General features: G+C 40.4%; 1 protein-coding gene across 1 annotated transcript in view; it reads left to right on the top strand.

The window, feature by feature from the left end:
• The window catches only part of LOC139023782 (low-density lipoprotein receptor-related protein 1B-like), a 66307-nt gene that overhangs the window by 7583 nt on the left and 34251 nt on the right, over window positions 1–24473 (top strand). The window contains exons 2-5 of the mRNA XM_070437635.1: window positions 11595–11757; window positions 21758–21980; window positions 23622–23811; window positions 24083–24226. Of these exons, the coding sequence (XP_070293736.1) occupies window positions 11595–11757; window positions 21758–21980; window positions 23622–23811; window positions 24083–24226 (720 nt within the window). The remainder of the gene's footprint in view (window positions 1–11594; window positions 11758–21757; window positions 21981–23621; window positions 23812–24082; window positions 24227–24473) is intronic.

The following is a 24473-nucleotide window of genomic DNA, read 5'->3' as shown; positions in this document are numbered from 1 at the left end:
CACATTAATATTAATTTAGCAGAGAAAGATTGCAGTACAGGGATAGCTATGGGTTTACCATTAGTTGTATAAGCTCATGAATATAAATTTAAGGAGCATATTTTCTCAGAGGCCATGAGATGGGGAGATGTAGAGGATGAAAAACATATTAAGGGGTTTAATGTTTAATTCAAGTTCAGAAAATATGTTGTTTTCTTCTTCTACACTGTAAAACATTTCCTGTAAAATGTACAATTAGCCAGTAAATTACTGTAACTTATTATACAGTACAGGTACTGTAATCCATTGTATGGTAATCAATTTTATGCCACAAAAATATTACTGTAATCTATTTTACAGTATATTACTGGAATTGCCCATGCAGCGACATATTACCCAGTGTTCTTTGCAAGTTTTCAATTTTATATTTACATTTGTATTTCGGTCATTTAGCTGGCGCTCTTGTCCTAAACAACTTACAGTCAGTGCATTCAACCAAGGTTGATAAAATAAAAATGTATAATTACATTTCAGTAGACACTCTTATCCAGTGAAACTTACAGTAGTGAGTGGACACTATTTCCATACTTGTCCCCAATGGGAATCAAACCCACAACCCTGGCATTGCAAGTGCCAACCAACTGAGCCACACAGGACAATATCACAGTTGTAGCAAGTAAAATATTTTTGTAACCGTTACTGAAAATGTTGTTGTAGTTAAGGATACTATTGGTCTTCAATTTTGACTGTGTAGTTTCGGGGGAAAAAGTGGTGTTTCATTGGTGGGGGTGGCCATGTTGTTGGGGATCAGAAATGTCCTTTACAAGTGAAACAGATTGATGTTTCCAGGGTGAAAGCAGTGCAGAAAGTGTCATATGCTGAGGCAGTGAGGAAAGTAGAGAATGGTGGACAAAGGGTGAGGGAGCCTGAAAGGATCTCTGTGAGTAGTAGGCCAGTACAAAGTGACCCGGACAGTTTGTGCTTTAGTAAGGTTGACTTCTTGGCGTGTATTGCTTTTGTCATTAAAGATGGAAAGGAAATCCCAGAAGTTTGAATTGGTAGTAACAGCAGCAGAGAAGATGTTGGATTTCAGAGATTTTAGTGCAGAAAAACTACAGGAAGTTTTGAGAGAAGGGGTTCCGATGGCCTGGTGTAGGATCTGTTGGGGCGTGTTGGGGATAGTGGTACAGTGCCTACAGAAAGTATTCACACCCTGTCACGTTCCTGACCTTGTTTTCCTTTTGTATTGTTGTGTTTAGTGGGTCAGGACGTGAGATGGGTGGGCAGTCTGTGTTTGTTCTATGTTAAGTGTCAGGTTTAATTGACCTTGTATGGCTCTCAATCAGAGGCAGGTGTTTTCGTTTTCCTCTGATTGAGAGACATACATAGGGAGGTTGTTTCACATTGTTTGTCGTGGGTGGTTGTCTCCTGTGTCCTTGTCGGTGTACCACACGGGACTGTAGCGTTTGTTCGGTTTTTGTGTAGTCTGTTTTCCCTGTCCGTGCGTTCTTCGTGTTTTATGTAAGTACTCTCGTTCAGGTCTGTCTTCTTCGTTTTGTTGTTTTTGTAAAATATTCAAGTGTTCTTCGTGTGTTTAGTTTTGTCTTGTAAATAAAGTTTCATGATGTATTCAAAACCCGCTGCACGTTGGTCAAATCCATGCTACTCCTCTTCTGATGAGGAGAAGGAGGAAGCGCGTTACACACCCCATGACTTTTTCCACATTTTGTTGTGTTACAATCTGAATAAAACATTTATTGAATTTCAATTTTGTGTCACTGGTCTACACACAATACCCCATAATGTCAAAGTGGAATTATGTTTTTAAAAATGCTTACAAATTAAAAAATGAAAAGCTGAAACGCCTTGAGTCAATAAGTATTCAACCCCTTTGTAATGCCAAGCCTAAATATATTCAGGAGTAAAAATGTGTTGAACAAGTCATATAATAAGTTGCATGGACTCACTCTGTGTGCAATAATAGTGTTTAAAACGTTTTTTTTTATCACTACCTCGTCTCTGCACCCTACATAAACAATTATCTGTAAAGGCAGTGGCGGTCGGTGCTGTTTAAAATGAGGGAGGACGCAAAAATGTTTTATGAACATGGTCTCATTTCTATTACAGCATATTGGATGACTGTCATTCATATTCCATTCACCCAGCTCAATATAACATTGATGGCTTAGGCTACTACATAATACTCACATTTTCCATATACCCATCATGATGTTGCTATAACCTAGCCTATAAATGAAAGTTTACAACGTAGGTGCACACAGGTCTAGAGACATTTGAGTAATCAAGGTGGCAGACCTTGACACATTTAATACGGCCTCGCACACTAGCTAGCTACCCAGAAAGATTCACAGTTGTAATCTCTGCCGAAGGTGATTCTAGCATGTATTGGCTCAGAGGTGTAAATTAGATATTTCTGTATTTTATTTTCAATAAATTTGCTGAAACTTCTCCAAACATACTACCTCATGAAGCTGGTTGAGAGAATGCCAAGAGTGTGCAAAGCTGTCATCAAGGAAAAGGGTGGCTACTTTGAAGAATCTCAAATATAAAATATATTTAGATTTGTTTAAAAAAAATGTTGGTTGCTACTTGATTCCATATGTGTTATTTCATAGTGTTGATGTCTTCACTATTATTTTTCAATGTAGAAAATAGTAAAAATAAGGAAAAACCTTGGAATGAATAGGTGTGTCAAAACTTTTGACTGGTACTGTATATAGGTTAACACGGCGGTGCAATTTCGTTTTTTTCCCCTTTTCCTATTTTTTGTGTATAAATGTGCAATGCACTTTCCAAACTGTGAAAGGCAACAAAACGCAACAAAGCGTTTAGTCTGCTGGAAAACCATGCAAAGAAGAAGACATTTTATGATATACAGTGCATTCGGAAAGTATTCAGACCCCTTCCCTTCTTCCACATTTTGTTACATTACAGCCTGATTGTAAAATGTATTAAATAATTTTCCTAGAGCTGGACGCCAGACCAAACTGAGCAATCAGGGGAGAAGGGCCTTGGTCAGGGAGGTGACCAAGAACCCGATGGTGACTCTGACAGAGCTCCAGATTTCCTCTGTGGAGATGGGAGAACCTTCCAGAAGGACAACCATCTCTGCAGCGCTCCACCACGGAAGCCACTCCTCAATAAAAGGAACATAATAGCCCACTTGGGCATGGTCTTGTTTCTATTACAGCATATTGGATGACTGTCATTCATATTCCATTCACCCAGGTCAATGTAACAGCGATAGGTTTAGGCTACTACATGACACTCAAATATTCCCTATACCCATCATGAGGTTGCAACAACTTAGCCTATGAATTAATGTTTCCAACGTAGGTGCACACAGGTCGAGAGAAAAAATGTAGGTGACAGTGAAATTCAATATCGCCTTGCACACTCTTGCCTGCATCTAGCTGATATAGGGTGTAATTATTAGTTCAACAGTTGCAAAAGACAATTTATTTTGGACAAATTCAGGTATGTTTATCCCCATTTTGCTCCACTTGCTTCTGTTTAAGAAACGTTTTTCAACAGAATCGTGGAATGAATACACCCATGATCACGAGTAATCCGAGTTCACTCTCATAACAGCCACGTTGTATTCCTTCTCTTCCCTTCTCTTGTGGACTTCAATGCACAACAAATCAGCTGTATGTGACCAGGCGAAAAAACCTATCCAAGCCAAACCTCTACAAACATCCTACATCGTTGTCACCATATTAGCTAAAGTAATGTCATAGTCAGCATAGCTAATAGAACTAACGCGTTAGTAAACCCGTTACAATCATGCAGTAATGTTAGTGTACATTCAGTAAGCAGTTATACCAGCGGGCCCCGGTAGCATAAAATGAGTAATTCCAAAAGCTTACCTTGATTTGGAAGAGTTCCAGTGTTGTGTTGGAAAGTCATAGCCAGCTAGCTAACATAGCATCCCTCTGTTTGAGCAATATGTTTCAGTAGGCTAAACTGTACGTGAAACTGAAAAGTGAAAAGTGAAAGTACGTGAAACTGAAAGTGAAAAAACAATGACAAAATCTCTCTCTCTCTAGCTTCTCCTTCATTTTGAAATTAATGAATTTGTTCAAAACTGTTCACCTATTGTCTTTCTCTCTCTTTGAGTCAACTACTCACCACATTTTATACACTGCAGTGCTAGCTAGCTGTAGTTTATGCTTTCAGTACTAGATGACTGCTCTGATCCTTTGATTGGGGGGACAACATGTCAGTTAATGCTGTAAGAGCTCTGATAGGCTGGAGGACGTCCTCCGGAAGTTGTCATAATTACTGTGTAAGTCTATGTAAGGGAGTGAGAACTATGAGCCTCCTAGGTTTTATATTGAGGTCAATGTACCCAGAGGAGGACAGAAGCTTGTTGGCCTCCGATTACACCATGGTGCTACCCTACAGAGTGCTGTTGAGGCTACTGTAGACCTTCTTTGAGAAATAGTGTTTTATTCAATAATTTGGTGATGTGATTATATTTAGTGTAGTTTTATCTAAAAATTATAACTTTTTTAATGTTTCACAATTTAATTATTATTTTTTAATTCAATGAGGAGGATTGTCCTCCCCTTCCTCCCCCGAGGAGCCTCCACTGCTGGGCTCATTGAATTCTACAGCAGGATTAATACGTGCTCCTCAGGCTCAGCGGCTCCAGATACGTGCTCCCTTTCTGACCAGCAACTGACCAGCATAGAGAAGAAAAAGACAGAACTGATAATTGATCGCATGGTGCAAGGATGAAGGCAATTAATTGATTATTGAGTGTTATAACTGACACAGCTTTGAAGAACCAAAACATACACAGCCTCTGCTCCACAAACTCGATCTCAAGAAGGAATAATTTGAGGGGCTGCAGTTTGCGAACGATATTGTGCATACAGTGGGGCAAAAAAGWATTTAGTCAGCCACCAATTGTGCAAGTTCTCCCACTTAAAAAGATGAGAGAGGCCTGTAATTGAATGGGGCCATCACTGCTCTAGAGGAGATCTGCATGGAGGAATGGTCCAAAATACCAGCAACAGTGTGTGAAAACCTTGTGAAGACTTACAGAAAACGTTTGACCTCTGTCATTGCCAACAAAGGGTATATAACAAAGTATTGAGATAAACTTTTGTTATAGACCAAATACTTATTTTCCACCCTAATTTGCAAATAAATTCATAAAAAATCCTACAATGTGATTTTCTGGATATTTCTTTCTCATTTTGTCTGTCATAGTTGAAGTGTACCTATGATGAAAATTACAGGCCTCTCTCATCTTTTTAAGTGGGAGAACTTGCACAATTGGTGGCTGACTAAATACTTTTTTGCCCCACTGTATATATATCACTCTCACAGCAGTCAAGCAATGCACTCCGCCAAGACTTGTTCACAATCTAGTCCGGTTGCGGCCACAACTAGACCTCCTCTCAAATGTATCTAGAAATAATCATATTTGTATGCTTAGCAATCAACAAATGTAAATTTTTTAAAGGTCATGAACAGTCAAAATCCTGTTTTTCATGAAATTGGATGGTATTTGGATGAAACCAGATCAAAGTATGATGACCAAAGTATGAAAAATGTCTGTTGCTAATACATTGATAAAGTTTCATCATAGTTATTGGTCCCCTCCCCATATCAAACACTTGAATTCAGGAGGTGTGATTATTAAGTGGATTGGGTGACATCACCTTAACATGAATTTTAATACACCAATGGTCATATGATATTGTCTTACCTAATTTAAATAAGTACCACCTTTTAACCAACATTGTAGAAGGCATGTTTACGGAGGGGCGTGGTTTATATAGCTAGATTGCTACTGTACTGATGCCAAAATGTGACTGTGGGGTGTCAGCAAATATAATTATAAGTTTACCCTATTCATATATGCCAATGTATGCCAATACTTATATGTTTTCCCTTTCATCTGTGTCTGGTGTTAGCTGGTTACTGGCTAGCTAGGTCTTCATCCAGCATGGAACAAAAGGAGGGGAAGGGTTGTTCAAAACACAGATGCAGTTGTCAAGTCATTACATCGGTGCTGCGGTGAACCACATTATGAGAGACATGCCAAACGGGAGATGAATAAAACTTTTTTGATGTCATTGATTCAATTTCAATGTTGTTTTGTGTATCCCTAGATTTGCTTGAGATTATTTTACTGCAACACTGCTCACTGCGTCCAAGTTCCTTGACATAGGCATTTCAAAGAGCTGCAGTTCAAATCAAATCAATTGTATTTATATAGCCCTTCTTACATCAGCTGATATCTCAAAGTGCTGTACAGAAACCCAGCCTAAAACTCCAAACAGCAAGCAATGCAGGTGTAGAAGCACAGTTAAGGTGAACTCATGAATATTATCTCCCCGCCCACTCAGCCTGTCTTTTCAAACCTCCTGGTATTTAGCCATGAGAGATAAAGTACTTATTCTCACATTTTTTGCCTTTTTATCCAAAACAAATATTGTATTATGGGTGCTATTTTAGTCACTAAAATAGCATTTTTACATGAAAATCAGAATGACTGTTCAGGACCTTTGACAAAGGCTTCTAAACAGACAGTGATTACAGGGCAAAACAGATCAAAACGACATGCCACTCAGCCGTTAAAGGTTTGAGATTTGCTGCCACTCTGATCTTACAGCACTCTCCCTAACAGGTGCAACAAATATAGCCTCTTACAAGACCTGCCTCAAAATGTTAATAACTGAGAAACAACAATACCATGCACCCACTATTGTTCAAAATGTATTTAGTGCTCCAAAAAATATGGTATGGTACTGTATTCTTAATTACAGTACATGACTGACAACATTTGGTCAGTAAGCTACTATTGCGTTTTAGGAAAAGGTTGGTAGAATTCCTAAAATGCAGTATATTTACTGGGCATTCTACAGTGTTTTACTGTTGAAATTACAGAAAGGTCTTACAGTCTGCTGTAAAACAAATGCCCTTTTTTTTCAGGGGTGGATCAGCTTTAATATGCAGATAGATTGTTGCTGCCATCAATGTAATTGTCATTTCCAATCCCCCATATATTTCAGGGGGTAAATATATATATCTATATACATACACTACCATTCAAAAGTTTGGGGTCACTTAGAAATGTCCTTGTTTTTGAAAGAAAAGCACATTTTTTGTCCATCAAAATTACATAAAATTGATCAGAAATACAGTGTACATATTGTTAATGTTGTAAATGACTATTGTAGCTGGAAACGGCTGATTTTTAATGGAATATCTACATAGGCGTATAGAGGCCCATTATCAGCAACCATCACTCCTCTGTTCCAATGGTACGTTGTGTTAGCTAATCCAAGTTTATAATTTTAAAGGGCTATTTGATCATTAGAGAACCCTTTTGCAATTATGTTATCACATCTGAAAACTGTTGTTCTGATTAAAGAAGCAATAAAACTGGCCTTCTTTAAACTAGTTGAGTATCTGGAGCCTCAGAATTTGTGGGTTCGATTACAGGCTCAAAATGTCCATTAATAACTTTCTTCTGAAACTCGTCAGTCTATTCTTGTTCTGAGAAATGAAGGCTATTCCATGCAAGAAATTGCCAATAAACTGAAGATCTCATACAACGCTGTGTCCTACTCCCTTCACAGAACAGCGCAAACTGGCTCTAACCAGAATAGAAAGAGGAGTGGGAGGCCCCGGTGCACAACTGAGCAAGAGGACAAGTACATTAGAGTGTCTAGTTTGAGAAACAGATGCCTCACAAGTCCTTTATCTGACAGCTTCATTAAATAGTACCCGCAAAACACCAGTCTCAACGTAAACAGTGAAGAGGCGACTCCGGGATGCTGGCCTTCTAGGCAGAGTTGCAAAGAAAAATCCATATCTCAGACTGGCCAATAAAAATAAAATAAAAGATGAACACAGACACTGGACAGAAGAACTCTGCCTAGATGGCCAGCATCCCAGAGTCGCCTCTTCACTGTTGAACTTTGTAAGGATTGTTTAATAAAAAATAACGATCATTTGGAGATCTTTGGAGAAAGTGAGCAGTTGTAATCTGAATAAAGGGAAAAAGGCCATTCTTGAACATGGGGTGAGACGTTCTTAGTAATTTACTAGAGAACCATTTTGGATTTAAGTATAACTTTTGCATGACTGATGCCTTTAGTGAGAGGTCTAATGCTTTAATATTTAATAATTTCTGCCCTCTGAATTCCTATTCGTTATACAAATAGGCCCTTTTAATTTTCTGGCTTGCCATTCCTAATAAATTTGAGTCTTTTTTGTTCATATAATTTAAAAAGCAGGTCACTAGGTGTAGGCAAAACCATAAGCAAATAGGTAAACTGTGATATGACTAGAGTTAATCAGGGTGATTTTTCCACAAATAGACAGGTATTTTCCTTTTCATGGTAGCAAGATCTTATCTATTTTTGCTAACTTTCTATTAAAATGTATTGGAGTCAGATCATTTCTTTCTTTCGGGATATGTATACCAACTATGTCCACATCCCCGTCAGACCATTTTATTGGTAAACTACACGGTAATGTAAAAGTATATATTTTTTGTGATCTAATACGTAATATAGTACACTTATCATAATTTGGTTATAATACAGAGGTTAGAAAAAGTATCTAGAACCTCTGAGGCTGTGGAGGGATTCTATTTGTGGTTTTAAAAGAAAACATGCATCATCAGCGTACAATGACACCTTTGTTTTTTAATCCCATAATATTATTGTTGGATCCAATTTTACCAGCTAACATTTTGATGGCAATAATAAATAGATATGTCGATAGTGGACAAGCTTGTTTAACTCCTCTTGAAAGTTTAAAACTTTCTGAGATGTAGCCAAATGTACTTTATTTTACTGTGAATTTTACAACCTGCTGTATTCAGTTCATGCAGTATCATACTATTGATTAATACAGTAAGTTACTGATAAAATTACAAAAATGATTAACAGTGTGTATTTGACTTAATCAGTTTTCATCACAATGTTACAAGGTTCTGATTATATAATACAATGCTTTCACCTTGCATGTTCCAAAAAGTACATAGTCCAACACTTTGTGACATTTACCTTGAACTGACATTTCATGAATTAAAAACGTATTTTTGCCTCTTTTAAAATCTAAAATTTATCAGACAATTTCAATGCAATTCTAGAAATGATGTGGAAGGTAGATAGGCAGGTAGCCTAGTGGTTAGAGCAATGGACTAGTAACCGAAAGGTTGAAAGATTGAATCCCCGAGCTGACAAGGTAAAAATCTGTCGATCTGTCCCTGAACAATGCAGTTAACCCACTGTTCCTAGGCCGTCATTGAAAATAAGAATTTGTTCTTAAATCTGTCGATCTGTCCCTGAACAAGGCAGTTAACCCACTGTTCCTAGGCCGTCATTGAAAATAAGAATTTGTTCTTAACTGACTTGCCTAGTTAAATAAAGGTAAGAAAATAAATATATATATATGGTAATTGTTTGACCCTTGTGGTACAGTAGAGATATGTAGAGTTGAATGACAGCTACAGTTTTGCATTCAAGAGAACAATGTCTCTATCAGAGAGCTTGGCTGTGCCCAAAATGGCACCCTATTCCCCTATGGGCTCTGGTCAAATGTAATGCATTACACTACATAGAGAATAGAGTGCCATTTGGGACGCAGTCAATGTGCTCGTATGAGAGAACCAAAGCCCCATCCATGCTGTAGTAGTATCTCAGGGTATATTATCTAGCTCCTAAAGGTTGACTTAGAGGGATCAGGGTAAAGAAAAGTGCTTTTCACAGTGGACACACTAATTTATTGCCCATATTAGGAGAGCCAGCTCTGACTTGAACTTGTGACGGGGATCAGTGGGAATCAATTAATCAAAATGTGTTTATAAAGCCCCTTTTACATCAGCAGCTGTCACAAAGTGCAGAAACCCAGCCTAAGACCCCAAGACTCCAAAGAACAAGCAATGCAGATGTAGAAGCACAGTGGCTAGGAAAAAATCCCTAGAAAGGCAGGAACCTAGGAAGAAATCTAGAGAGGAACCAGGCTCTGAGCTGTGGCCAATCCTATACTGACTGTGCCAGCTGGAGATTATAAAGGTACATGGTCATTAAGGACAGATTGTTCTTCAAGAGATTCAAATGTACATAGATGACCAGCAGGGTCAAATAATCCCCGTGGTTATAGAGGGTGCAACAGGTCAGCATCGTAGCCAAGCATTCAGTGTTCGAGACAGCAGGTAAAGGAGAGAGAGAGAGAGAGAGAGAGAGAGAGAGAGAGAAAGAGAGAGAGGACATGTGGGGGGGGGGACAAACACTGTCAGTTAGGCCTCAGAAGTGGGTTGTGTTAGCCTATCAGTCACTGGGCTAAATCCCCCTTCTGACACAAAGCTGGGGAAGGAGCTTGGACTGTGGAACAAAACGTCTTCCTCCAATTTTCATTGGAAAACAAAGTTAGTTTGCTCATGTATAGAGAAAACAGCTGGTAAATGACTTTCATTTAGATATACTTTCCCAGCTCATCTACGACAATAATGGACATAGGGGTGTATTGGTAAGAGGAGGAGATAACAGCTGTATACAAAATTGTAATTGCAATAGTTGTTTTATTGAATGTGATGTAGTTTTGATGTTCCTTCAGGAGTTTGTTCTGTTTAGTTATAAATTACAGAAATGTCTTGAAGAAAATCCACATTGTGTTTAATATCCTCTTAGTCCTCCTGGGTTGATACAGGCATTTTATATTCTTTGTGAAGGATTTCCACCATGTTGTTTTTCCCCAATTTCTCCAAATGTCTTTTTCTTGTGTTCCAGACCCTGGCGACTCTCCTCCAGCTCTACTGATTGGAAGGTCAGATTGCATAGCAACCACACGATTAAATGGATCTAGTCTACAGACCTTGAAACTGTTGGATGAAAATGGATCCCTTTCATTGGATTACAATTACCAGGAAAAGGAAGTGTGTTGGCTTCTTTCCTCAGACTCCTCCAGACGGCTACGCTGTGCTAAAATGAAGAATCTGAATGGATTTACAATGGAAATGGATATCAAAACAGTACAAAGTTTACAAAGTATGTCTTGCAGTGTGTCAAGTGGTCAAAAATATTCTCCAACTTACAATGATTGGCAACTATTGATTTTTTTTGCACACTCAGTCATGCCCCTTCAGAAAGCCTTAAAACGCTCCCGGTCTCTCTCTTTCTCTCCTTCTTCCTCTCTCTATGTCTCTCTCTTCTCAATGTCCATTTTCCTCCCCCTTCAAGCAACCACATGCACCCACAGCACTTAGGCCTGTATGTCTTCATATTTTCAAATCTATTTTTTCCCCCACTTACTTTCACAATGTAGGAAATGCCTACCCAATGCACTTCCCATGGTCACTCTGTTCTTCAGGGTCATTGTAGTGCTAATCTATCCTGCTAATAATTTAAGGAATACTTTTCACGCTCAGTATACCATCAATGTTAGATTCCTTCCTTACTTTGCATTCAGTTATATGTCTTTACCTTTAATGAATGACATGAATGTCCATAATAAAATGCTATCTAACATAATGGAAGATCAGCAGGTCTATACTCACAATATGTCCTTAATCAAAGAAAGTTTTGGTGGCAAGAATTTAATGACTTTGTTTTCATCCATAGATGTAGAACACATGACCATTGATTGGCTCACTGGAAACTTCTACTTTGTGGACCATGTAAGCGACAAGATATTTGTTTGCAGCCATGTTGGGGACACCTGCATCACCATCATAGATTTAGATCTGACCAATCCTAAAGGAATCGCTGTGGATCCTCTTATGGGGTAAGTTATCTTTGTATGTTTACTTTGACTGGCAATTACAAGTGTAACCTTTAGTATCCCTCAAGTCCATTGGCTCCATCTATCGTCACAGATCTTGTCACGTACCCATGGTATGCATTTTTTTGTGTCCATTTAACTTGACATTGGCTGGTAAAATCAATTGGCTAATATTCAATCAAGTGCACGGAGTGGTTTTCCGAATAGTGCTTCCAGAAATGTGTTTTCCATGGTAGCACATCACAGATAGGGGTAGTAAACACTTCAAAACTGCCACTTCTGAAAAACCATTCCAGAAACACAGTGCAGTATCTTCAGTTGATTGAATAAAGGCTTTCTCAGAATGTTAAGCCTTTAAAACCTTGTGCCTACCATACCATTTAACAATATGCATGATCGCCTGTCCTTACGCAATGCAGATATTGCTTTCCTTTCGGAGCATGTCTAGCTGTGTAAATGCTGGGGAGCCAATGCTCCAGACAGCTTCCACTGTCACTAGGTTTCATCAGTATTTACTGATTCCCCCTCACATCCCCCTGTATAAAACTCCCCTGCAGGACCCTCTCTGTTTGAGCATTTTTGGTTATGTCACCACCATAAGTACCCAAGCCACTGTGGGGGAGACAAAATGGCTGTCTGAAAACCGTGCTTCAAACGGAGGAGGAAGGGGGGGGGGGTTATGGAAAGGGGGGTGTTATGGAGGTCTGATTATATTATTCCAGTTATCAGCAGCTAAAAGGATTTCTGTTGTGTTGTAAGATTCCCAGGGAGAAGGAACACAGGAGCTCAACAGAGAGAGAGAGAGAGAGGGTCAGACCCATTATTTTCATGAGGGTACAAGGACAGGCAGTAGACATGAATTCAGAACAGCTGTTTAATGAGAAACTTTTCTCTGAGAGATGCTGTATCTTAGCACCAGGGCTCTTGGTGGAGCAAAGGCCATTTACAGTGCAAACAACACCAGAATGAGAGCATCGGAACTTCTCTTCTCGATGTGTGTTATTTGGCAGTTATATACTAACCCAGGCCCGGCATTACCGTACCTCCTTGCCTGTTCAAATAAAATATTGAAATATTGATCATTTATTAGACCGAGACGCACGTCGTCAGGAAGACGGATCAATCTCACTTAAAACATCTGAAACAGCGCTCCTCTGTCTCAGTATGTGTAGACCATGTATCTGATGCTGTCTGGACCAAATGTCATACTATTTCTGGCCAGACAGCATCAGATACATGGGCTACATATAGAGGGGCACTGTTTCGCTCACTCAGATTCTTTCTCCAGTGATATATTTTCAGCAGAGTGGAAGAGGCGAAGAGAGAGGGCTCACTTTCGCCAAAATCTGTCTAGAATAAGCCCAATGCATTTCTATGGGAATAGTATGCAGACCTAAACTTGTCGCCTACCTTCCCACCTTTGGGACAAAGGCTCCCATTGTTAGGGCGGAGACATGAGCATCTTGCCATTATGGATAAAAGAGCTAGAAAATTATATATCATACAATGTCGTTGAGGAACAATGGGAAAGTAATTCTGTTTTGAAAGTTTGCGAATGAAAGTTCCTCAGTATTTGATTTTTTTTTTTCAACACTCCCGGCCTCGATAATCACCAAGCCAAATATCAAGAGCAAAATATCATGATCTGATGATCCCATATATCTAGTGGAAACGTGATAAAAAACAGCTGTCTGTCCCAAGCTCACTGGCACAGGAAACTCTGAGAACCCAGAATAGGCTAGTTGATACAATGTTTAAAGTTCACTAATGACAGCTTCTTTAACTAATTTAAAGAATAAAACCTTTACAGTACTTTTCCTCAGCTAAACCTCAGCATCCAGATTATTTAACATAACTTCAGATGCATGCTTCTGGTTCTCAATATAACTCCTGTATCTCTAAATAATGCAGCGTCTACTCTGCACAGCAAAATGATTCCTGTGAAGTGAACATTTTTATTGATACAAGGATTTTAGATTGGTTTCTCACATCCTCGCAATGAATTCCCCACCTAATTCCCCAAAACACTTCCTTCCTATGAAATGTCTCTGTGTTGTTTTGCTAAAAGCAATGCGGCTTGTCTCTTATGATTCACTGTGAATCTATGCAGCGTGTTGCTGTGACTGTGTTTGCATGGAGAATGACAAACATTCCCTTTTAACTTCATGAAAATAGAATGAAATTACTCCCAGGACAAACATGCCTGTTTACTTTACATGTAAAAACATTAGTTGTTGAAAAGTTAGTCACTTACACACACACACACACACCAACACATACACACACACACGTGCATACATGATGTGACGTGGTGTGTGTTTTGAGGGATAATGGTGTAGGAGGAGAGTGCATGTGCAGGCCCCTCCGGGAGCAGGGAGCTTGGCATGAATTCTGCCAGCTAGATTGGTTATCAGGAGGAAGCGTTTTTCTGGTCTCGTCTTCCTCTAATTGGTGAGACATAGCTATAGTTGTTTCTAGTGAGAGAGAGAGCCTGGGGCAATGGAGTGAAAACAAAAAGAAATTGGGGAGGTTGGTGATAGCAGCAAAGCATGAGGAGCAATGTTAACGGAATATGTTCTGACACCACCCTACATTTTATTTTGCTGTTGTTTTCATTTTTTATTTCTATTTTATGAAAAGGAATGCTATTCTTTTACTTTTTGCCTCTGGAAAGCTTTGATGGATATGGTATAGTCTATTCTTCCCACTGTTAAAATTATCTTTGAAAAGGAATTGAAATGAGAGTGAACTTCGTTTCATCTTGCCTGTGGTAGTTTTAGTTACACTCTTACTTCCCAAACAAATAATGTTGACTGAGGGGGCATATTTTTCCATCATCATATTTTGATGGGAGAATGGATTTTGATTAGGCTAAAAGCAAAAACCAAAATAACAACAATGTTTATTAGTTTAGTCAGGCCTAGAGTTCCTTTCCCATTTGATTGTAGAACATACATACAGTACTTTAAACCCCTCTAAACCCTTTGATAAATAAATCCTCAACAATATGAAACCTAGTGAGCTCTCTTGGCATATGATGTTATAGGTTCTCTGCAGTGCAGGCCTCAAATCAAATCAAATCAAATTGTATTGGTATCATACACATGGTTAGCAGATGTTAATGTGAGTGTAGCGAAATGCTTGTGCTTCTATTTACAACAGTGCAGTAATATCTAACTAGTAATCTAACAATTCCCCAACAACTACCTATTACACACAAATCTAAAGGGGTGAATGAGAATATGTACATATAAGTATATGGATGAGCGATGGCCGAGCGGCGTAGGCAAGGTGCAGTAGATGGTATAAAATACAGTATATACATATGATATGGGTAATGTAAGATATGTAATCATTATTAAAATGGCATTATTTAAAGTGGCATTGTTTAAAGTGTCTAGTGATCCATTTATTAAAGTGTCCAGTAATTGGGTCTCAATGTAGGCAGCAGCCTCTCTGAGTTAGGGATTGCTGTTTAGCAGTCTGATGGCCTTGAGATAGAAGCTATTTTTCAATCTTTCGGTTCCAGCTTTGATGCACTCTCTCGGTCCCAGCTTTTGATGCGCCTTCTGGATGATAACGGTGTGAACAGGAAGTGGCTCGGGTGGTTGTTGTCCTTGATGATCTTTTTGGACTTCCTGTGACATCAGGTGCTGTAGGTGTCATGAAGGGCAGGTAGTTTTCCCCCGGTGTTACATAGTGCAGGTCGCACCACCTTCTACAGTGCCTTGCAGTTGAGTGCAGTGCAGTTGCCATACCAGGCGGTGATTCAGCCCGACAGGATGCCCTCGATTGTGCATCTGTAAAAGTTTGTCAGGGTTTTGGGTGACAAGCCAAATTTCTTCAGCCTTCTGAGGTTGAAGAGGTGCTGTTGTGCCTTCTTCGCCACACTGTCTGTGTGGGTGAACCATTTAAGTTTGTCGGTGATGTGTACGCCCAGGAACTAAATAAATGTCCACCTTCTCCACTGCTGTCGATCATCTCCTTTGTTTCGTTGACGTTGAGTGAGAGGTTGTTTTCCTGACACTACACTCCGAGTGCCCTCACCTCCTCCCTGTAGGCTGTCTCGTCATTGTTGGTGATCAAGCCCACTACTGTTGTGTCGTCTGCAAACTTGATGGTTGAGTTGGAGGCGTGCATGGCCACGCAGTCGTGGGTGAACAGGGAATACAGGGGAGGGCTGAGCACACACCCTTGTGGGGCCCCAGTGTTGAGGGTCAGCGAAGTGGAGATGTTGTTTCCTACCTTCACCACCAGTGGCGGCCCGTCAGAAAGTCCAGGACCCAATTGCACAGGGAGGGGTTGAGACCGAGGGCCTCCAGCTTGATGATGAGCTTGGAGGTTACTAGGGTGTTGAATGCTTAGCTGTAGTCAATGAACAGCATTCTTATATAGGTATTATTTTTGTCCAAATGGGATAGGGCAGTGTGCAGTGTGATGCCGATTGCGTCATCTGTGGACCTGTTATAGCGGTATGCGAACTGAAGTGGGTAAGCTGGAGGTGATATGATCCTTGACTGGTCTCTCAAAGCACTTCATGATGACAGAAGTGAGTGCTACGGGTGATAGTAATTTAGTTGAGTTTTCTTTGCCTTCTTGGGTACAGGAACCATGGTAGCCATCTTGAAGCATGTGGGGACAACAGACTGGGATAGGGAGCGATTAAATGTCCGTAAACACACCAGCCAGCTGGTCTGCTCATGCACTGAGGACACGGCTAGGGATGCCGTCCGAGCCAGCAGCCTTGTGAGGGTTAACAAGTTTAAAAGTTTTACTCACATCAGCCACGGAGAATGAGAGGGGGGGACGCAGTCTTTGTTAGCGAGCCGCGATGGTTTCACTGTATTATCCTCAAAGTGGGCAAAGAAGGTGTTTAGTTTGTCTGGAAGCGTGACGTCTGTGTCCGTGACATGGCTGTTTTTGTTTTTTTGCCCATGATTTCCTGTAGACCCTGCCACATACGTCACATGTCTGAGCCATTGAATTGTGACTCCACCTTGTCCCTCTACCGGCATTTCACTTGTTTAATTGCCTTGTGGATGGAATAACTACACTGTTTATATTCAGCCATATTTCCAGACCTCCTTCCATGGTTAAATGCGGTGGCGCGCTTTCAGTTTTGCACGAATGCCGCCATCCATCCATTGTTTCTGGTTAGGGTAGGTCTCCATGTTAGGATTGAGGGGGTGAGGAATTGGATGATTGGATAGAAACACTTCTGATTTGGAGATGTGGAGAGTAGTCGCACTGTTATCTTTTCATTTGAATTATGTCACCGAAATCACAAAATGAATGCAGATTCAGCTTCTCTTTTCAGTCCCTATATCTACACCATCTTTCATGGTTATTTAATCTAATGGACAAAAAGACAAAAGCAACAATACTTTGAGATATTATGTGTATAATGTGCTGGTAGTCATTGTCTGTTTGATGGAGGTCATGGTACAACCCAAATGTCACCTCGTTATGTTTTCAATAATTTTTTTAAGAAAGTAGTATTTAATAGAGAGAATGTATCACCTCACTTTCACATGCAACATGCAACAACTGGTGTTCATAAATATATTCACTGTATTTTTATGGAAGAAAGGATTTGTGGAGATGTGCACTTTGTCTCTTTTGAGGAACAACTACACAAAGAGGAGCCCTGGAGATTTTGCCCAACTGTTCTATGGACTAGACAAATGTGTCCTTGTGCAGATATAGTAGTATAATATGTATTGTAAGTGTAGCGGTATAAAAAGGGCCAATGAAAGGCATGCCAATGTCATTTATTGTAGGATGCATGAACCTAAAACGTTTTGAAAGACGTTCTAAAAAACTACTGTAAAAGGTAACAATATATATTTACAAAGGAGAAGAAAAATAGACTTCAGATAGGACGTGCAAAGACCATCATAGTTCATGAGCCAGGGAGGTCGGTTGGGCTCACATGGGCCAACGATGTCTCATAGTGATTTTCTTGAAGGTCTATGTCCCTACAGTTGGAAAATGTGTGATAGCAGTGGAGCAATGGCAGCTTTTCCTGTGTTATCTTTCATCCCTCCATCCCATAACTTTTCCCGATATGACAAACAATGTCAGTTTACAACAAGTTATTGTTCACAGTGTACCTCTAGGTACATATCAGAATGACCTGTATAAATTGCTTAAGAGGAAAACCTGATACATGTTAATCTTTGTTTTACCAGTGGTTCTGAAAGGTCATGAAATTACCTTTCAAATGATACATAATATAACCAACTGAAATCACTAGCTACAACTATTGCTAAAAAATAGCCCATATTGTGCCATCGACATTAGAATGTTGGAAGCTTAGAAATATAATTCCATGTAGTGGGGCAGCTATGTTTTTTAATAGTAACTTTGGTGATAGAGGAACCACATTTCTCACACTCACTGCTAGAGCAGGGTTTTAATATTTGTAGATACAGGGCATTCACAGGTTTCACGAAAGCCTTTTTCCAACATGGTTGCCAAAAAACACAATGGGGTCTTATTGGATGAATTTCGCATGACCATACCTCTACGATTTCCCTTCACTGTAACTAAGGAGCCTAGCCCGAACCATGAAAAACAGCCCCAGACCAAATTTTTAAATTGGCACCATGCATTGGGGCAGGTAGCGTTCTCCTGGCATCCGCCAAAACCCAGATTCGTCCATCGGACTGCCAGATGGTGAAGCGTGATTCATCACTCCAGAGGATGTGTTTTCACTGCTCCAGAATCCAATGGTGATGAGCTTCATACCACTCCAGTTGACGCTTAGCATTGTGCATGGTAATCATGTGCTTGACGGCGGCTCCTCGGCCATGGAAACCCATTTCATGAAGCTCTCAACAAACAGTTATTGTGCTGATGTTGCTTCCAGAGACAGTTTGGAACTCGATAGTGAGTTTTGCAGGTACGATTTATACACGCTACTCGCTCCAGCACTCAGCGGTCCCGTTCTGTGAGTTTGTGTGGCCTACCACTTTGCGGCTGAGCTGTTGTTGCTCCTAGATGTTTCCACTTCACAATAACAGCACTTACAGTTGACCGGGGCAGCTCTAGCAGGGCAGAAATTTGAGGAACTGATTTGCCACCTTGAAAGTCACTGAGGTCTTCAGTAAGGCCATTCTACTGCCAATGTTTGTCTATGGAGATTTCATGTCTGTGTGCTTTATTTATACACATGTCAGCAACGGGTGTGGCTGAAATAGCTGAATCCACTTATTTGAAGGGGGGTCCACATACTTTTGCATATATAGTGTATGTCAAGATGATAAATTATTCTCAGAATTGTGGTAAGAGTGTACCCAAAAATATGTCAAAATCGCTCCTTTTTTAAGCAATTTATACAAGTAAATCTGATATGTACCCTAGAGGTCAAAGGTCAAAGGTCAAAGGTTCTGTCCAAAAATATATCTGGTGGATAGCTGTCATCTCAGCTTTCTAATGATATATAATTAAAGAGTATATGTGAGCAATTACTTATTATATACTGACATTGTTTGTCATAGGGTAAAATCCCTATGGGAAAAATGAATGGGATGGAGGGATGAAAGAAAGATTGATAACACAGATAAAGCTACCATTGCTGCACTGATATCACACATTCTCCAACTCTGGGGACATAGTCCTTCAAGAAAATCACTATAAGACATTGTCGGCCTAAATTTGGGGGTCTGTCTCATGGACTGTCATGACCATGGCGATGATTCCTTTTATACTGTTTATTATTTCATCTGTACTCCATCAGCAACAATCATTATCCCGGAAAGCCATCATTGCTTTGCCACGTGGAGGCTCATTTGTTTGAGGGAGTTGTTTCTCGCTGACAGAAGTTATTTTTCAGCCTAGCATGTATCTCTGGGTTCAAAGGTCACCCCTATCTCTCCCTTGACTTAACTTGTATAGATTAAGTGGGTTCTCTGGCTCCAGCACCTCTCAGCTCTCTAACTGTCTTTCTCTCTCGTGATGGTTTGATGCTGCTCTGGTCTGGTTCTCTGTCTCAGAGAGCCAACATGACACCATTAGCAAGGCATGTTACAACCATAACCATTAGCAAGGCATGTTTCAACCATAACCATTAATCCTATTTCGCAACAAAGCATCCTTGACTCATGCTGCCAAATATACCCTCGTAAAACTGACTATCCTACCGATCCTCGACTTCAGCGATATCATTTACAAAATAGCCTCCAACACTCTACTCAACAAACTGGATGCAGTCTATCACCTTTTTGTCACCAAAGCCCCATTTACTACCCACCACTGCGACCTGTATGCTCTCGTTGGCTGGCCCTCGCTTCATACTCGTCACCAAACCCACTGGCTCCAGTTCATCTTCAAGTCTTTGCTAGGTAAAGCCCCGCCTTATCTCAGCTCACTGGTCACCATAGCAGCACCCACACGCTCCAGAAGGTATATTTCACTGGTCACCCCCAAAGCCAATTCCTACTTTGGCTGCCTTTCCTTCCAGTTCTCTGCTGCCAATGACTGGAACAAACTGCAAAAATCGCTGAAGCTGGAGACTCTTATCTCCCTCACTAACTTCAAGCACCAGCTGTCAGAGCAGCTCACAGATCATTGCACCTGAACATAGCCCATCAGTAAATAGCCCATCCAACTTCCTCATCCCCGTACTGTATTTATTTATTTATTTTGCTCCTTTGTACTCCAGTATCTCTACTTGCACATCATCTTCTGCACATCTATCACTCCAGTGTTTAATTGCTATATTGTAATTACCTCACCACTATGGCCTATTTTATTGCCTTACCTCCCTTATATTACCTCATTTGCACACACTGTATATATACTTTTTTTCCCGACTGTGTTATTGACTGTATGTTTGTTTATTCCATGTGTAGCTCTGTGTTGTCGTATGTGTCGAATTGCTTTGCCTTATCTTGGCCAGTTCGCAGTTCGCAGAGAACTTGTTCTCAACTAGCCTACCTGGTTAAATAAAGGTTAAATAAAATAAAATTAAAATAATTAATTAGCAAGACATGTTACAATCTTAACCATTAGCAAGGCATGTTACAACCCTAACCATTAGCAAGGCATGATAGAAGCTACAAGGTAGCTCTTCCTGCATTCATATCAATGTAAAGGAGAAGAAACTGATGTTGTATCTTTCTTTAAGTATCTTTTATTCACCAGATTTGTGAATACATTTAGCCTTCTTTCTTTTAGTTAATTGGCAATGCACATTTAATGGTCAGTTTAAAGAAATAGCATTTCCATGTAGGTACTGTAGAAGAGGTGATTCCTGGAAAGAGCTGGCTATAGACTGCTAGCTTAACATTAGGTACTCGTGGGGGGTAATTTTAGACAGCCATACAAAACTACAAAACCATACTGGCCCTGACACACCATTTTCTTCTCTGTACATGTAGGTAAAATCAGGAAATTAATAGTTACATTTATAAGACTTTCTTTTCATACCAAGCCTACAATTAAACCATTAGCAATGGGTTTCGTCAGGATTCTTCTTGTATCTGTTTTGAGTACTGTGTCCCTTTTTCTTATTGTCAACTCCTTACATTTGTAAACCTGTAGGCTCTATACAGTCACTCCAGTTCATTTAGAACTGTCCTTGGTAGTTGGCTCTAACTTAGGTGCAGTAATTGTGTTCAAAAAGTGTTGTGGATATTTCTGAATCATTACCAATGTAGGCATGAATAACTATGGGCAATCATTATGTTGGTGGATATGAGGATGACAATAGAAGGCAGAATACAGTATTCAGAAACCCTCAACAATGATTTACATTCAAGGGCTACCTAATGAGCTTATGTTAATAAACATATATTTACTGTTTATTGCACTTCCTGGAACCTGTGTTCAATTGGTTAGTGTGTGGCACTAGCAACGCAAAGGTTACGGGTTCATGTCCTGCAGGGATCACATACACCTACTATGTATTCACTCACTGTGCTCTAAGTCACTTTGAATAAAAGTGTTTACTCAGTGGCATATTTCTACAAGTTTATTCATACACATTATCTTCTCGTAGGATGCTGTTCTTCACTGACTACGGAGACGTAGCCAAGGTGGAGCGCTGTAACATGGACGGCACCAACCGAACCAGGCTGGTGGATTACAAGACAGTGCAACCCACAGCCGTGGCCCTGGACCTGGCCAAGAAGCTGGTGTACTGGGCAGACGCCTACTTGGATTACATTGAAGTGGTGGATTACAACGGGAAAAACAGGCATGCAGTCATCCAGGGCAGTCAAGTGAGTTTCTAGCCTCATTGTGTTGTCGTCGTGGGGCTAAGCTGAGCTCTGCTTCTGATTCTGTCTTCTAGTTTACACGCCACGCAGGGAAATAAGTCTGAGAACATTTATATGAATTTTGAGAGGGGACAATCTGAGCTGTCCAGTGTGTGGGTCAGTTGTTAAGAGCGTTTGTGGTTGTGGGTTCATTTTTTGCAAGGATCACTTTCACGTACTAAGACAATACAAGAATGATAAAATCTTCCTCCTTGCAGACTATTAACTACAGCTTTCCAAAACTATACTTGCGACGGCAGGTCTGAGAGCAGTTCAGGGGGCATTTCAGGTGAAGTAATAAATGCCTTTCTTCTACCTACAAAATGAATTCTACCTTGCCCAAGTCACTGTAGAGCTTAAACATCCCAAATGTCACCCTCTTCCTTATATAGTGCACTACTTTTGATGAGAGCCTCTGGTCAACATTAGTACACTATCTAGGGAATGGTGTGCCAGGGATGCGCCTAAGGTTTGATATCTCCTGAATATGGATTTCACTGCATGGTGATTAATCAGTGTAGATGAGCTTGAGAAGCTGTGATGAGGTCACTTACAAATGGCCCAAATTGTTAGTCCTTCTCCCTGTACTACACTTTGGAGATGGATAATTAGGGGAATGATATTATTCAAAAGGATGCCCCTTGAAAGCAACATACTGTAATGCGAGGGAGACTTATGTTGTAGGCTACGATGGTGATGGAAGGAAAGAAGGAGGCCAGGGCGTATGAAATACTCCTCATTGTGTGTGCAGGTGTTCTTAGCATAATGATGCCTCTTTCTGTTCATAAATGAGTGACCTCAGTAGACCTCTGAGATGTTGCTCTGCATATCGTCTCCATGACAAATGAAAGACAGATTTTACTTTTTCTACTGGCAGACGATGTAGTGTTGCGTCGTAATCCATTTTTTAAATTCCACTTACATTTCAGCTCCAACACCACAGGGTTCATTTAACACAATACTAAAAATACAATACAATATGCAGGTTAAGTCATAGGTCTATAGTAATTGTGAATGCTATATGATAACCTGTGTAGAAATCACACAGCCTTGGATGAAATATTCGAAGCCAACTGTTTCAACATCATATTAAAAGAAACAATATGCAGGTCATCCTTGGGCGTATAGTGATTGTGAACAGAATATGAAAAACCTCTGTAGTTTATAGATCACACAGCCTTGAAATACACTGGAAATACACTGGCTGATATTAATATTCAAGCAAACTGTGTGTTTCTGAAGAACAAGATGGTTCACTGATTTCCTGGTTGTGTTTTTTCTCCTGCCACATGTTTTGCCGCCCCAGGGTTGAGGTGAAGCCCAGTGGGTTAAGGCATACTTTCTGTGTACAATGATCACCCAACCCTGTCCTGTGTGTGTGTGTGTCTGGGGGGGGGGCATGCACATTGAAGGTGTCGGCTGGGTAAATGTAGCGTGTAGGGCATTATGCCCACTCCATGACCCTGTGATGGCTGGGGAATACACACACATCTCCTGTCTTAGATCCTGGAGCTCCCACAGTTGTGTTATAGATTAAAAGCTTTGTTATTTTTGCAGGGGTGGGGGTTCTGTTGCATGTCAATGCATTGTTCTGCTCTGTTTTAGGTGTCCTACATCCATGGATTAGCTGTCTTTGAGAACTACCTGTATGCCACTCATTCTGACCCCTCCAATGGGAATATCATGGACATCTTCAAGATTCATCGGTTTAATACCACAGAACCTAGGACACTAACCAGCCTGGGGAGTTCCAGAGGACCAATACGGGTTTACCACAGACTAACTCAGCCAAAAGGTAAAGAATATTTGGTCTCCAGCTGTAACATGTGCATGTATGCACAGTACTTGTAACGCACACGCTCATGCAGATGTCTGCATCACTGTGACTTGATCCAGTCAGGGTACTGCAATGCATGCTGGTGTCAAATGTATCTGTAGCCTACATTTGAAAAACATGGTGTGAATATGAGAGAATTCTCCGTCATTTGATAAAGTACTGTCAAATGATTGTGTTAGAGCTGTGTTTAATGAGTCTAACAGACTTTTCTACTCCTCCTGTCCTCTAGTTAGGAGTCACGCGTGTGAGACGGACCCGTATGGAAAGCAAGGGGGATGCTCCCACATCTGTCTGCTGAGCGGTAGCTACAAGTCCAGGACGTGTCGATGTCGGACAGGCTTCAGTCTGGAGAGTGACGGACAGTCCTGCAAAAGTCAGTGTCACCTCTCTCCCTCCTTTCCTTGTGTCATAAACATGTAATCTGTCAGTGTCACCTCTCTCCCTCCTTTCCTTGTGTCATAAACATGTAATCTGTCAGTGTCACCTCTCACCCTCATTTACTTGTCATAAACATGTCATCTGTCAGTGTCACGTCTCCCTCCTTTCCTTATGTCATGAACATGTTATCTGTCAGTGTCACATCAATCAATCAATCAATCAAATGTATATATAAAACCCTT

The sequence above is a fragment of the Salvelinus sp. IW2-2015 genome, linkage group LG36, assembly GCF_002910315.2.
Source record: "Salvelinus sp. IW2-2015 linkage group LG36, ASM291031v2, whole genome shotgun sequence".
Taxonomy (NCBI): Eukaryota; Metazoa; Chordata; class Actinopteri; order Salmoniformes; family Salmonidae; genus Salvelinus; species Salvelinus sp. IW2-2015.
Note: the sequence above shows the minus strand (reverse complement) of the source record. Positions and strands in the feature narration are given on the sequence as shown.